This window comes from Poecilia reticulata, linkage group LG9 (assembly GCF_000633615.1).
Source record: "Poecilia reticulata strain Guanapo linkage group LG9, Guppy_female_1.0+MT, whole genome shotgun sequence".
Classification (NCBI taxonomy): Eukaryota; Metazoa; Chordata; class Actinopteri; order Cyprinodontiformes; family Poeciliidae; genus Poecilia; species Poecilia reticulata.
Genome location: NC_024339.1, coordinates 2,808,565 through 2,824,825, shown reverse-complemented (window position 1 = coordinate 2,824,825; position 16,261 = coordinate 2,808,565). Strand labels below are relative to the sequence as shown.

Here is a 16,261-nt window from a genome sequence, read left to right as displayed (position 1 = left end):
CCTTCTGAAATGAAAACATGAATTGAGCTTTGCATCACGCTATAGTTTATTCCCTCATCAGAAACATACCTGCAGTGTTGTTTTGATTCATTCATGCACGTTTGAGAAATTCTTTAATCTCCCATGGCAACCATTCAGCTTGCAAAACGCTGGACGGACCGAGCTAGGGTTAATAGAGGAGTCATGTTGTGACGACTCCCTGAAGGCGGAGTTTCAGAAAGAAGTTTTTAAAGAGACAGAGGCCCAGTTTGAAGGCATTAAATTATGAAGTAAAATTTCTTCTAAGTCATGTTTGATCTATATAGGACTTTTTGCAACCACTAACAATAACATAATAGTGCCATAAAATACAGCCTCTTTAATTCAAGTTTTCTGAGTTTCTAATTTTGGGAGTTCTGTCGCGTTTGTTGGTTCTATCTATCATGGTTTGTTGTTTTAAAATCATCCCAGTTGCGTAATACGTTGTGGTGGAAAGAGGAAGACGGTCGTTGTGACATGCTGACCATTTACTAATCATCTAAAAAGCCAACCTCGATGCTTTCTGCGGCCTAGCTGGGAGAGAAAGCTGAAATAAGACTCTGTCTGTGTGTGTGTGTGTGTGTGTGTGTGTGTGTGTGTGTGTGTGTGTGTGCGCGCGTGCGCTGGACTGGAGATAAGCAACAGCGAAGGAAATACTCAGCTAACCATCTCCTGTCACATGTTCCGAATTTAAATTAAAACTAAAGAGAAATATGACGGCGAAAGAAAGCTGTGGTTTTGAAAAGCTGACGCTAGTTAGTTTGCAGATAAACATGGTTTGCTGTCTGTGCAGGAGGAGGAGGGGCAGCAGAGCCTGGAGTGCATCCAGGCCAATCAGATCTTCCCCAAGAAGTCCCCGGTGCTGGAGGAGGAAAACATGCAGGTGAGCCACGCCGTGTCCTCGCTGATCATCTTAAGCTGTAAAATGGTTCAACCTCACTGTTGACTTCTGCCAATTACATAACTGCCACAGTGAGTTATTAAAAGCATACTCTCAGTTTAAGGACAAAATAAAGCAATAAAAGGAGAATTTGTTAACCGGTTGGATTTTGGATCTACATTTTCTTTTTTGTTTCTCTTTTACTTTTGTGGTTGATTTTCAAACCCGTTTTCCTTTACAAGCCGCAGTGCGAGAGAAAAAAAACATCTTCATGTCGTTTAATTGTGTATTTTAGAAGCAGAGGCGACAGCGAGCGGTTGCTGTAAATATAGCAAATATTTTAATCAAGAAAATTATTACTAAGTTGAATTTTAAAGTCTTTGTGTGAGAGCTCTAAAGGTCTCCAAAAAAAAAAAAGATCAAGTTGACTGCATTCAGTTGAGGCTTTTTGCTTTCTGTTCAGAAAGTCTTGCACTCTGTCACTTTTTGTCAGCCCGAATAAGTGACAAGATGAATTTCAACATCTTAAAACATGAAACTGATGACTTTTTTGTACTTTGTAGAAACTTCTGCAGTGAGGAGTGTTGTTGGCACTATTTGGTAGGTCAATTTAGTCACCAAGAAAGCATTCAATATTTGAGCTGAAAGTTAGCCAGTCAGGTTTGATCAAGTTGAACACCTGCTGATTTCTAATGTCGGCCTCCGGGGTGGGCATTTAAGGTATTGTTTATTATTCAATTTCTTATCAGATGACATTTTATTTCCTTAAATGTCTTAGTTCATGACACAAGCTTGGCATTGTCAGATGTCAATAGGACTGATGTTTTTCAGTTTTCAGCAGCCTGCACTAGAAATTCACTTTGTGCTGCCTGAGTTGTTGTAAGCAACCAGGAAAACCTGGAGTGGAGTTTTAGCGGCCTATCAGGTGGAATGGATTCTTTCATGAAGCAATAGAAACATCACTTGGAGAAGTAATACGTTATTTGATGTTGGGACTCGATTTAAAATTTTTAATCAAGTTAATTTCAGGGTCTATAATGAATTAATCGCAATTTATGAAATTAGCCACATTTTCAATAAAAACCCCTTTTTGCTGCCTGGCCAATAGAAACGGGTTTCTCATCCATTGTTGTTTGCGGACGTTGCTGGTGCATCTGCGTTTATCACAAATGCTTCACTACAAAAGTTCCAGCCGGAACTTCAGTACGTAAAAAATAAATAATTCAAAAAATATAATTGTGCTAAAACTCTTTCCTGCATTAAGTTTACTTTAATTAATTAATTAACCATCAAGGTCTGTTCCCTAATTTTATTGCAATTGTAGTGTGGTTCATACTGATACTTTTCAAATGTCTTCATGTGAATGATTATCATGATCTTAGCTTGAAATCAATAAGCGGAAAGTGATCAGAAGTGATACGGCAGCAAGTGAGATGTTAGTTTTGGGAGATTGCATTTGCACCATGATTTCCTCCATTACTCAGTGAAACAGAGGAGCACTAACTTTATGTTGGCCTTGTGGAAATAACAGACTGTGACAAATTGATGAGCTGCTGTTATATAACACGTCTGAAAAGGAAGCTCATTTCTGAAAGTAGTCCCTTTTTTTTTTACGGAACAGATACAGTATTTCTTTATATTTCTATTTTAAAATTCCTGCCAAATGCTAAAATTGTCATCAAGTTTAGTTTTAAATGGTTGCTATAAACACATTTGGGGACATTGCAAATGTCACCAGGTTTCTTTTGCGTTATCATTTTTGCTGATCTGATCTGTGTGGCTTTGCAGTTCATGTCAGATTTCTTTCTCTCTCCCTCTCCTGCTGTTGCTAGGTGCCCTTTCCCGAGCTGCATGGGGAGTTCACAGAGTATGTCGGGCGAGCAGAGGACGCTATCATCGCAATGTCCAACTATCGCCTACACATAAAGTTCAAAGAGTCCGTTGTCAACGTAAGTGTGTCCGAAAAGTTTCCAAYGAGCTTTAAAGTTGTAAATCCGATTAGAGAATATCGTTCGACGTGCATTATGTGTGTTGGGGGCTGTGTGAAAGTGTGTGACGTTGTGTTGTGAATGAACAGAGCCGACCTGTTAAGCTAGGCCATTCAGACCCGATCTCCAACGGCAGCAGCGCCGCACAGCTCCTCTGCAGCCTCTGTTTCTTCCCACTCCCCCCATCCTCTCTGGACTTGCTGTTGCTATGGTTGCAGCTGCTCCAGAGGGGATGCACAACAGTCAGGCCCTCTATTTGGCTCTCTCAACCTTTTCACTCAATAAAGGAGACAGGCCGGTTTGTTTTCATTACACGCAGCACAAGTAGTTTAAATCGGAAATCTCTTCATTTTCATGTTAGTATAAATCAGTGGTTCCCAAACTTTTTCTCCTGGTCCCCCCCAGTGGTTTCCAAACTATTTCTATACTCCCCCTATCTTGCAAATAGCTGGTTGAACGATGTGTGTGAGCGAAGAGGGTGGTGGGTGGATTCTTAGAGACTTCCTGTTATACTCAGTCCCGGCTCTAGACGAACAAGTGTGTGGGGGGGGAATCAACTTTTTTGGGGGCAAAATGAATTGTAGCTGAACATAGACAACAACACCAGTAGCCTACAAACTACTTGTTAACAAGCTGCATCCAGCAGCTTTTCTCAACTCAGTCTGTTAGTTTGGGGGAAAAACTGTGAAAAGTTCTTTGCGTTTTGCTGGTTTGCTGCCATAAYTCTAACACAAACCTGCATAGCTCTTCACAGTAGCAGCAGGTCTCCTTCACTGCCGCACAGGTGTAAACCCAGCGCGAGTGTTGTAACGCTCATGTTGCATTTAAAGGTGGCTCGGAAAAACAGGTTACGACATGTTAACAATGGATTAAACAGTTTTAACTGCTGATAAAAGTGACAGAGGAGACGGATCTGGGAAGTGTGGAAGCCCCTACTGTATCAAAGTGACATAGGAATAACGGAGAGTTGGCCATTCTAAGGTAAAAACCCAGCGCATACAGCGTTCATGTTTTTTTTTGTTTGTTTTTTTCATCCAGACGGCTTCCCGCGCCCCCCTGCAATGGCATGGCACCCCCCCTAGGGGGCGCGCCCCACAGTTTGGGAACCTCTGGCATAAATCATGGAATTTACAGTTCATTATGATGGGAAGCTAAAAAATAGATAATTAAAGTTTTGTGAAATGCATGTATTTTGATGTGGCCAAAAAAACCACATCATCCTAGCACAAAACGTTTTATCAAAAATGTGAGTTTTTTTTTWATTTTAAATAATTGGGGCACTTCCATTCCATTGTTTAGACAATGCTAATCCTGATACAATGCTAATTTTAGCCAATTCCATTCTTCTTTAACAACCAAATTAATTCCAAATATTTCCCTCTAGCTTTTTTGTTCTCTACTGTTTTGTGTTTTTACTGTGTGGTGGTTATGAATGGGCTTAGTGCTGAACTCCACAGCCACACAGAGGAATGCCTGGGTCAATGCCCTGCTTGTTTAACTGTTTTAATGGCTTCTGCTTACTGTACAAAATGTTATACTACACAATATTACTTGAGTAAGTGATGCTTAATGAATTTCAATAGGCCCCATTGGAATTTGAAGGGTTTACTATAATCATTTTGTATCAGTTAAGGACATATGTGTTGATGTGTCTATTAAATAACAGCAGGGCTGAGACATGTTGGGCTCCTTTTAGAACAGCAGTGTCCAAATTTATGTTTGTCTAATGAAAAATGCTAAGTGAAAATCTTTTATTTTTTTATTTAAATATGCAATAATTTTCTGAAGCAAAGTAGAAAAGAATAGTTTGTGAGTCTCAGAGGTTTTTCATAATAAAAAAAAGGTGTTCAGGTTTCTAACTTTTTATGGCCAAATATTTCCTACTTTATTGGTTTAGAAAATGTTTTTTAGTCTAATCTCAGCAACAAAAATGTGAACTTTCTTCTTAAGTTCTTGCTGCTTTTGCCAAGTTTAAGTCAAAAATCAAAGTAAAAAACGTGTAGTAAAAGAAAAAAATACTTTGAGTTGTACTGAACATTTTCCATTTAAAGATCTCATCAGATAAACGTATAAAGTGTTAATCTGCATCAGCTCCATTTGCTGGAAGGGCCGCCTATCTGTAGGTGGGCACTTAAACAATAAATTGTTTTATTGAAATATGAAATCGGCTAAAAAGGATTAAACATGACATTCTTAAAAAAGCCAGAGTTATAAAGTTGGTAATAATTGAAACGCATTATGTGAGCACAAAATAGAGATGTGACTGTTAGCCACATTTTCTTCATTATGAACTATTTTGATGATTATGCTGCATGAAGGAGTCTTTGTGTTTCCCGTTGCTGCCTGTCCATCCTTCACGTGTTACTGGGGGTGAGTCTGAGTTTTAATGACCTTCTGTTTACCGGCCAGAGTTCTCCTCACACACGTTGGGTTGAGTCTGTGTTACATGACAGCACTGTAAGGGCCCAGAAAACAGCAGCGGGAAGTTCTGGAGCAAGGTGAACGAGTTGAGCGGCTGAAAAGCAGTCGAAGAATTTCAATGACTGCCAGATTAGAGATGCAGATCGCAGCACAGGAATTAAACAGTGACAGCAGGATGTGGAAACATCCAGAATATGCAGTAATGGCAGCCCTGCGCTCATGCTAAAAGTGCTAACAAATGGACATTCCCCTCTTACATGACTGTTCTCTTTGTTTTTATTTTCTGTTTTTGTGGTGGGGGTTTAGAGTTGTTGTTGTGAGGTTTCAGTAAGTATCCTGCAGAACTGCATGGAGTGGAGTGGTTGAATTTTAACCGTAGAGCTGACCGTGTGCTTGCCCGCTAACTAGATGGTGCCTCAGGGACTGGAGGCTTTATTGCTTGACACCAGATGTTAGTTTCAAGTAGCTCCTGTAAACTAGATACAAAAAAAAAAAGATTGGATGTCCATACAAAAGATGAAGACTGTCCATCAACAAAACTGTACCTGCCTTTGTGTTCTTGTAATGAGAGCCGAGTTGTACATTGGCTGACTGGCAGTCATGCATGACTGTCAGAACATAAGCTTCAGCCTCACCTTTTCTAAAAGCCAGCCACACCACAATGAAAAGCTCCTAACTCATTAACAAAGCTCAGTATAAAGTAGCAGAACTGCCTTCCTGCTCTTTTCCTGTCTTATCTGGGCTTATGTGCTTGTGACAGTTTTGTACTTTGAACTATATTTGCCTATAACTGATGTGACGACTGAAACCAGTGTCAAGGAGGACTTATTAGCAAGCTCTTTACGTGTGTAAGCCAGTCGTAATAAATGAATTAATCGCACGATAAATAAAAACGAGTGCGATCATTTTCATTTAGACAACAGTGGTTAAAGAGATTCTATAACGAGTTTGAGAGAGTTTGCACTGCCTGCCACTTTTGCCTGTTTTCCCTGTCAAAGCTGAATGATAATTTTTGAAATGCAGTATTGGTTTCAGATGCTTTATAATTATTGTTGTTTTGTTTGCTTATTTTGAATCTTTTAACTGTTTTCAAGTTCCAGTGCTAAATATTCTTCAGAAATTATTATTTATTTTTATCTTTGTTCTTGTAAACTAGATAAAAGATCCATTAGGATTATTATTATTAGTTGAAAATTGTCTCAAAATGACATAATGACATAAATGACATAATTGGAATAATGTCTGGGACAATTTATCATCCAGCAAACTTTGATATTGTGACAGGTCTACGTGTGTATAATTTTTTTGTGTTCTGCCACACACACACCTCAGAGGATTTAATATATTTAGGGATCTGTGGTGTGTTATGCTGTTAACAACTGCAGTGTGACAGAGTGGTTTGTGTAACCTGATAATTGTCTGCATGGCCCTTCATGCTCATTTGAAGTGAACGTCACCCTGCGGGTGGTTAATTCTTGGCTCTGAACGTTTACTGTAGTGATCCTGACTAATTTGCTAAAGGGATTTTCAGTCTGCTGTCGCCGCACGGCCTGCACTGACTGCATGAGCATGATTGGTACACGTCTTAAATACTCTTTGCTGGTGATCCAATTGGGTGTTGTGTATCTAAAGTCTCACATTTCATCTCCTCCATAAGAGCAGATTCATAGCAAACTCTTCAACCTTTTTTTTTCCACGTTTTGTCACTTTACAACCACAAGCTATATTTTACAAGGATTTTAATTGAAAAGTGTGAGGTGCATTTAGATTCGCATACCCACCCACGCCCTAACCCGACTCACACTTCTTAGCAAATACTTTGTGGAACCACCTTTTGTGGTGATGCCGTGCATGACTTTTTAAAATATGTTTCACACAGAGACAGGAATGTGCACATTTTGGATATACTTTGCAAAATGGTTTAAACGTTACCTGATCAGATGAACATCTCTATTTTCAAGTCATGACACAGATTTTTGGTTTGATTTAAGCCTGCACTTGGACTGGGCCATTTAAACACATGAACATGCTTTGATCTAACTCAATCTATTAAAGTTCTGGCCAAAAAGTCAAATTTGTTCAAAGGTGTTCATGTCATCGGTTTATGTCTCTTACATATCTGCTTATGACGTTAAGTGATGCTTACCTTTCTGCCACCTGTACAATTGGTATCACGTCATTTTATTTTGAGTGTTAACAGGGCGTCAGCACATCCTTATGTATCTAAAATTAAGGCCTTAAAATGTCTTAAACTAATCAAAAGAGTAAGTTGGTCTCAAATATTTTAATTACAGTTCTTAAATTTTGTTAGGACTATTTAATCTTGTATATTATACGTGGGAGTTTTTATTTTTTTCTTGTGGGATTTTCTTTCACACAAAAAAATTTGAGTTGCATCCAGATATCTTTATTGCATTTTGTGACTCAAAGCAGCGGCACAATCCAGTAACTAGCTGCTGACATACCCTTGGTAGCTTTTGACTGTCCAATATATAATGCTGCAATCTGTGGGGTGGAGGGAAGCTTGACACTACAGGGGTTAAAGCTGTAGAGCTGTAGCTGTAGAAAGTCATATGTAGAGATGTGCCGATCAGGTTTTTTCCTGCCGATTCCGATCACCCATGAGGGCCGATCACCGATACCGATCACATAATTTTAATTTTTTTAATCAAAAGCACTACCGGTTACATTATGTGGAAAAAGAAACCATGAATTCACCGTAATTTAGACAAAAACTTGTTTTTAATAACTTTTTCCAAGAAAAAAACTAAACAGGCATTGTGCAAATTGTACTGCTATCGGTAATACTATCTTTAACGGACTGAAAACATATGAAGACTCTGAAGAGGCCAAATAATGTAAAGAGTCAAAATAAAACCTCTCAACATTGCCAAAAAATGAAAGTATAAAACTTAACATTCAAAGGCAAATACAGGTTCCATTACAATAAACAATCCTGAGTTACTGAATGAAAMCTTCCTGATAGCATGGCGGCTAGCTGATTACTGCTAGTTCTGATTGGCTGTTTCTGACTGAGCGGAGTAATTATGAAGAACAAGGAGGAGATCGATTATTTTTTCAGAGATTATCTGTCTCATGTTAGGACAGCGAAAGTTTTAATAAGTATGTAAAATGTATTATTTTAAGTTAGATGCTGCAGCTTTAAGCAAAGGTTCGGTGTGAGAGTCACTACGAGGTGAAGCCGAAGCGGCGCTCCGTCGCTTCGGCGTAGCAGCGGTTCAACAGCGAGAGCAGAACCAGCGTCTTACATCGCAGCTCGAAGACTTATATTATTTTGCGGGTTGTTTGTTTAGCTTTCTGACCGTCATGCTAATAATCCGGGTGAGTGTTTGTAGCTGCGCGCTGCTTTACCTTCTATCTGATCGCTCCATGTCTTTTTTTACTGCAGTGAGCCTCGATGTAGCCAAACTCCGTCAAGTATGGCATTGTTTTTATGCCATATTAGATTCGTCTTGTAGATGCATTTTGACGTGCTTCACCCTACGTGCTTCAATTTTCCGCTGCAACACGCAAACTTCCCCATTCACTCAGTGCGTTACAGTTCCACAGACACCGCTTAGGATTTGTTGCTGCGCGTTTGCGCAGTGTGAAGGAAAGAAGAGACCAGCTGCACAGGCAGGCTGAGAAATGAGATACAGGTGATCGGTTTGTGTGATTGGCAACAAAAGACCGTGATCGGCGATCACCGATCATACACTTTTTCACGGAAATCGGCCGATTTTGATCGGTGGCCGATCGATCGGCACACCTATAGTCATATATAGAGAAGCACAAAGTTGCTTGGCAAGAGCCACAAGCTGACCCTAGAAATTTCATTTATTATCCCATGTGCGTGGCTAAAGCTCACACATGGGCAAGCTTTAGCCACCGCCACCTCCGCTATCAACGTTGATCTGAATTCAGTAATTGGAACTCAGAAGTAAGTGGTTTTGTGTTTTAAACACGGTGGCTAAGCACCAGTCTGACCTGTTTAAGAATTTAATTTAATCAATCATTACCATGAAAGGGATATGCAGCAGAGAATAATGAGAACAGGAAAAGGGAAAAGGAGTACAGCATGGTACCATAAGAGAATAAAGAGCCACAGATGTAACTATTATGACAAGTGGGGGTGGGGGGGATTCAGAGGAAGTAATAAATGTCTTCTTGACAATATCTATAATCTCACAAGTGGTACCATTTGTTTATATAATTTTCTATTGTATATTTATGTTGTGATACAAGTCTTACGTTTCTTTAATACTGGTCTTAAAAAGTCTTAAATTTGAGTTGGTGAAGGCTGGATGTATTAATGGGGGCTGAATACAAATGCATGTCATAGTTTTCAGTCTTTTATCAGTAAGGAAGTTTGACAACCATGTCCCATTATTGCTTTCACTTTTCTAACACATGCTACTTGTTTAAGTCTGTGGTTGTAATGTGACACAAAAAAAAGTCAAAGCTTTAAGTAGTGTGAAAATGAACCCCTCGGTTTAAAGGAAATGCACTCCCCCTCCTGTCTGTGGCTTCACAGGTCCCCCTCCAGCTGATTGAGTGTGTGGAGTGTCGGGACATGTTTCAGCTTCATGTCACCTGTAAGGACTGCAAGGTCGTCAGGTAAAACTCAACTCATGCTTTGCTGTTGAATGTACATAAAGGAGACATTCTCTTATTTTTGTTTTTCAGAGACAGAAATTCTATCTGTTCTTTTAGCACCTTTGAATATAAAGAAATGAATATCGACATGATGTACCAGATCATAACTTTCCTCATTGAAGTTCAGATATCAGAATCCAACTAAATATGTTTCTCCTGCATAATTGCAGTTAGTCATCCAGTTAAAATGCAATGATCCTAATGCATTATTATGTTTCTTTTGTGTTTGAGAGGATCAGATATTCATTGATTTATAAAGAATCCATAAATGTGAATATAGGACTTTCCCCTGCAGTTGTCTTTGAAACTAATTGGTTCGTCTGCTGCAGTGATATAAAACTCATGAATTCCTTCCTTAAAGCGCCACTGATCATGTTCTGCAGCTCTATAGTCAATGTTGTTGGACGATAAGAGTTTATCTATCAGTCCATCTGCCCACCACTTCCTGTTATTGCAAGTTCCACATATTAAAACCAGACTACTGTAGGAGTATCTTCTGTAAATCCATAGTGATTATTTTCTTTTTAAGCTTAAATCGTTCTCAACCGTGAACGTTTTAGTCAAAAAACAGTGCAATTTTGATCTGAAAAATGTATAGGAGCGCTGTACATCTGTTAGTTACTGGTTTATTTTGTTTAGGTTGAAAAATTGTTCCCAAATGAGACAAGAGGATTTTAATCTGGAGCCTTTTATAAAGATTGGAAAAGTAAAAAAAAAAAAAAACGCACTGTAAGGTTAGCTTGATCCTACAGTTGACTGGCGTTTGTTTCTCAGACGCCAGCTGTTTGTTTTCAGCTGATAGTAACGATAAGGACCGTGTTTGTATGGAACTAAAGACGTCACTCTGGTTTGTCCCCCCCCCCCTGTTTTTTAAAAAAATCAATAAATGACCAGATATTTTATAGAATTCAATCAGGTGTCTTTAAATTTCAAGTTATTTCCCCCCGAAACAGTTATTTTAGATAACAGTTACGTAAAAGTTGTATACCGGTGAAAATGAAAGTGAAATGTGAAGGAGATGGCTCACATTCCGCTGTACAAGGTGATTCACTGTAAGTTGGATTGATCTTTGAACAAACGTCAAAGAAATTAAAGATGTCCCGCTGGCTTTGTTTTCATAAAGACAACAGAAAGTCAGGATCGGTGGTTGTGCAGTAAATCTATACTGCGGAGAGCTACAAAACCCTTTGACTTTCTTACAGATGAGTACACATTTAATGGGAAACAGAGTGGATTTGAAAAAACAAATAAAAATTTGGCCGTGTCCAACATGTGAATAGGGCAAAAATCCGGAAACTTTAATATGTCAGAAACGGTGATTACCTCCAGCATGCAGACCTGCAGGGTTTGGTTCGTGGTCCATTTTGTTCCTTTAATTTTGCCAGCAAATTCCATGTTGGAGTCCAGTGCCTTCAGCCTGGATTTATGAGCTTTCTGAACTGAAACCCAATTAATGGTCAGAAAAAAAAATAGTATCCCTTCTTTATATTCCCTGTTCCTCAATTGTTCGTGGGAGGCAGTTAAATGTTTTTCCCTTGGCAGTCTGTCTAGGTTGTGTGGCCGCATTCTCTCTTTAATACCCCCACCTCTTCTACCCCTTCCAGCTTTATTGCAGCAGGATTGTTATTAGTATTTTACAACGTGAAACATGGTTAAGATTTAACATGGGCAAAATATGTTCTGTGTTAAAAGTCTTAAAGGAGCAGTATTATGTAAAATCAACTTTTTTTTTTTGGCTTTACATCATGTTATAATGTTATTCGCTCATCAAAAACATACCTGGAGTGTTGCTTTGATTCTTTCATGCATGTTTGAGAAATTTTTCAACCTCCATGGCAACTATTCATCTCGGCAAAATGCCTAGGTGGACCTAGCCCCGCCTTGGAGGACAGAGCTCCTCCTTTTATCTGCAGTTTCTGAGTCTCCTGCTCACAGAGCGCCTCTATCCAACTCCCCCACTCAGCTCCTTAAGACTAGCCATCCGCAATTAGCAAACACCTGTTGGAACTGCACATCTGTTGACGTCCTCAGCGCAACTCTGATAAAAACATCATTAAAGGGTTGATAGAGCAGCGGCAACATCAAGGAGTTAAACTACAAAGCACATTTTGATAGATTTTTCTGTTGTTTAAATTGCACACAGACATCTTTCTGTTCTGTGACTTGAGGCAGTTAGCGGTTGAGGCTACCTCTAACTAGCTAGCTAGAGTTTTTGCATTTATTGTTGGTAAGTGTGAATTTCTTGCCAGTTGGCTGGACGAGGTTCGTCTTTACCACTGACTCACTTCTGTTGCCAACCCCCTGTGTTCTGTGCAATAAAGCTTGTCACTTCTAAATTATAAGATATAAAATTTTCTTTTGCGCCTTTCTGTCATAAAACAAGTCTTAAAATTCATTCGTAATCTTAAATTTGAGTCGTGAAGTAGCCCCGTCATGGAATCACCCTGGTGTCCCGTTGAACTCCCAGGTGTCAGTTCTCCACCTTCGAGCAGTGCCAGGAGTGGCTGAAGCGTTTAAACTCTGTCGTCCGACCGCCGTCCCGCCTGGAGGACCTGTTCTCCTTCGCCTTCCACGCCTGGTGCATGGAGGTGTACGCCGGGGAGAAGGAGCAGCACGGCGAGCTGTGCAGACCAGGTGCGCTGCCATGTTCTGCGTCTCTTCCCAAACCTCACAGGAAGGTTTCCTTCAGCCCGCCGCTTATCGGACATCACTGAGTTTTTTTCTCGTTTTGTTTTTGCAGGAGAACATGTGACCTCGTGGTTCAAGAATGAGGTGGAGAGGATGGGCTTCGACACTCAGAATGCCTGGAGGATATCGGACATCAACAGCAAGTTCAGGTAAAAAAAAATAAAAAATACAGGCTCTCATTCAGGATTCTGCTGCTGTGATGATGTCCGCAAGACAATCCTGTCTTTTTCCTTTCTCTGACCAACAACGCATTTCTGTGGATTTGTGTTATTATATCCTGCTGGTGCTGCAGCCCTCTGTAGATAAGGAGCCAGAACAGGATTATGTGACTGTAGACAGAGCCTGTTATTGAGCCGTGGGCCCTCCAGGGCCCCCCACCTCCCTGGTTTAACTCTGTTCTCTGTGGCCCTTCATCCTGCCAGGCTTTGCCCCAGCTATCCTCAGCAGCTGCTAGTGCCAGCCTGGATCACTGACAAGGAGCTGGAAAATGTGGCCGCCTTCCGTTCCTGGAAAAGGTTTCCTGCCGTGGTTTACAGGTCAGTCTGTTTATTTCTTCCGTCGAACCGTATTTGTTTAATTTATTCATTGCTGCACAGAAACTGTCTTTGTGAAAGAGCTGATGGAGTTGTTTGATGAGATCCTTCTGGTTCTATATCAGACTGCAAACAGGTTACAGAAATAAAAATCTTCTTTAGGTGGTTAAGAATAAGATAAAGTCTTTATGGCTGCTTATCGTTGCCCCATGGCCTGATGACTTTATTATTGCTCATAAAACACTGATATCACCTTTTAGAGCTCCAGTGTTCAGCTTGTGCCTTTAGACCATCTAACACTGGAACTGAAAAGCATTTAGAAAATCCAAGATAAACAAATAAAGCAACCAAAATAATAATTTATGATGTTGTGAAATGCAGTTTTGGTTACTGAGACTTCATAATCAATTTTAGTCATTAAGCTTAGACAGGAAGAGCAAGAAAAAGTGTCAGGTGGTGCAAACCAACTACTTTATACTGGGTGTCAAATGTTTGCAGTGTCTCTCAAAATGGCAGCTTTTCAATTATATTAAAAGGGAGGGTCACTTTAACAGCTGTTTTCCAAATTAAAATTATTGCTCATTTTATTGTAAATGCATGTTTGTCGATATAGATAATTATTGATTAGCTTTTTGTGTTAGATATCCATTTACCCCTGTGTGTTGGTGGTGCAGGGTTAAACGTCCCCCCCCCCTCTCACAACTGACTTTCCTGTTAATTCACTGTGAAATATGGCTATGTTCACACTGCAGCCTGAAGTGACCCAAATCCGTTTATTTTTTTCTTTTGTTTTTGCTGGGGGCAACATGAATCTGCTGCTGCACATGTAAAGCAGGTTGTTGCTAGGTAACCTGAGTGAGTGAGTTTAGTTGATGCCACCAACCTTCCTTAGCCGGCTGTGAGAGGTCAAGCAGCCAAAGCCTTTCCTCTGCCTACATCCCCCAGAATGCCTTGGGGTTCTGGATAAGAGTTCAGCAACATTATCAACATACTGTCTGTCTTTTTTTTTTTTCTTATCACATTTCTATGGCGATATATATCATTGTTTTATCACCCAACCATTGTCTCCAAGCTGCTCTGTGTTTGAATATTGACTCTAACTTGTGTGGCTGTTCATAGCAGTACTGTAAATACAGTTTTCTTGATAAAATCATAGATTCCTTGTTCAGCTCTGTAATCCGTGGCTTATGTATTTTAATTTTTTTTCCCTTCCCATGCAGGCACCAGAGCACCGGCGCTGTGATCGCCCGCTGCGGCCAGCCAGAAGTCAGCTGGTGGGGATGGAGGAATGCCGACGACGAGCACTTGGTGCAGTCCATCGCCAAGGCCTGCGCCGTGGACAGCAGCGGCCGCAAGCATCTTCCCAACGGCAGCTACACCAACGGCTCAGACCTGCCCGACACTGATTTTGGTACAAGGGTTTTTACTGATGAGATGCGCTGCTGTTATCCTCACACACATTCACCACAGCGGCCTGCTATCAGCAGAACTTGTGCAAGCCTACCTGCTGGAGCTTGTCTGTAGCAGCTGGCTGACTCAAACACGCATCTCAGTAATAATGTGTTGGTTTAGATTGAAGGTCCATAAATGCATACTGTAGTTTAATTACAGAGCCTTGCAAAACTATTCATACCATCTCAACATTTTTGCATTTTGTTTTTGGAAAGCAAAATAAAACTTGTTGGAATATTTTTCCTTAAACTACTTCAAGAAAAATGATTTATGGCTTTTAAAAGCGATCAAAACCTTTGCAAACAAAAATATATGAAGTGTGCCATTCAATGGTATCAAAAAAACAAAAGTAAAAGTAATTGCATTCGGTTGCTAATTAAAGTCACATTATGCTTTAATTAGGTTATTAAGTCATTGTTCATAAATGTCTTGAAGGAGTTGCTTTTGTTGCTGGCTTTGGATGCTGGCAGTAGGAAGGATTTTTGGTCTTACGTTTTACTTTCGAACAGTTGTTATGATATGTAACCGTGGCAACAAGGTATTGTTTTTACAGCTGGGAGCAGCTGATAAGTATCTTAAAAGCTCATATAATATCTGAACTATAACCCCAAATCCCAGAGTAGCTGAGAAAGAGGCTTCATTGATTCAGAGCAGGACCAAACAGGAAGTTCAAATCATCATAATGGATCATCCTGAACAGCTCTTTGAATTTACTTGGATGATATGAGTTATAAAACATTTAATTTTACTTAAAGATAAAATCTTTTTTTTTCTTTTCTTTTTTTTTTTTCAATGAGGAAAACAATATCCTAAGCTTTGAATGTCTCACTGAGGATTGAATGGTTTAAATCAAATCATATCCATGTGTTTGCATGGCCCATTCAAAGTCCAAACCCAAAGCTAATTGAGTTACAGGACAAGACTTTGAAATTGTAATGATGTTTTATGAAATAATTCTCATTTTATTTTCTTACTTTTGCAAATAATTCTTATTTTACAAAAGAAGAATGGTGCAAAACATTTCAGTCTCTAAATGTGAAAATGGTTTGGATAAATATTCCTGATTTTTCAGAATAAAAATCCAAATGAATACATAACGTTTATGAGTGAATTGTGATTAATTATTTTTCTTTCCCTTCACACTTTGTTTTTTCCCCCACATAAAATCTTAAGACAATGTGTTAGTTTGTGGCTATAAATGTAATCAACTGGTAAAAATTTCAAAGTTTCTGAATTCCTTTGCAAGGCAATTCAAGCATGTTTTTGGAATAGCAATGTTTTTAGCAACATTCTAAATATTTCTATTAAATCTTGATAAAACTACGATAACTCCTTTTTTCCCCAGAATCCTCCATGACCAACAGTTCAGAGGTGGAGACTCTGGCCATCCAGCCCCACAAGCTGCTGATCCTGGATGCTAGGTCGTACGCAGCGGCAGTGGCTAACAGGGCCAAGGGGGGAGGCTGCGAGTGCCCAGGTAGGCTTTGTGTCTCGGTTTAAGGTTTCAAGCAGATTTAGGTCAATGCATGCTGCAGAATCAGAAGCTCACTTAGCCACAAATGCGATTGTTCTTTGTGCTAAAATTAAACGGGTTTTTGTCTGTCTTTCTTTTCTTTTTTTTCCCC

General features: G+C 39.7%; 1 protein-coding gene across 6 annotated transcripts in view; it reads left to right on the top strand.

The window, feature by feature from the left end:
- Positions 1-16,261, top strand: part of mtmr3 (myotubularin related protein 3) — a 38,007-nt gene that overhangs the window by 6,511 nt on the left and 15,235 nt on the right. For 4 of the 6 annotated variants that reach the window (XM_008417267.2, XM_008417264.2, XM_008417270.2 and 1 more), the window contains exons 4-12: positions 812-901; positions 2,731-2,847; positions 5,614-5,634; positions 9,842-9,924; positions 12,431-12,597; positions 12,704-12,800; positions 13,074-13,187; positions 14,405-14,595; positions 15,982-16,113. In XM_008417267.2, the coding sequence (XP_008415489.1) occupies positions 812-901; positions 2,731-2,847; positions 5,614-5,634; positions 9,842-9,924; positions 12,431-12,597; positions 12,704-12,800; positions 13,074-13,187; positions 14,405-14,595; positions 15,982-16,113 (1,012 nt within the window). The remainder of the gene's footprint in view (positions 1-811; positions 902-2,730; positions 2,848-5,613; positions 5,635-9,841; positions 9,925-12,430; positions 12,598-12,703; positions 12,801-13,073; positions 13,188-14,404; positions 14,596-15,981; positions 16,114-16,261) is intronic. The other 2 variants (XM_008417268.2, XM_008417266.2) reach the window with 1 other exon arrangement.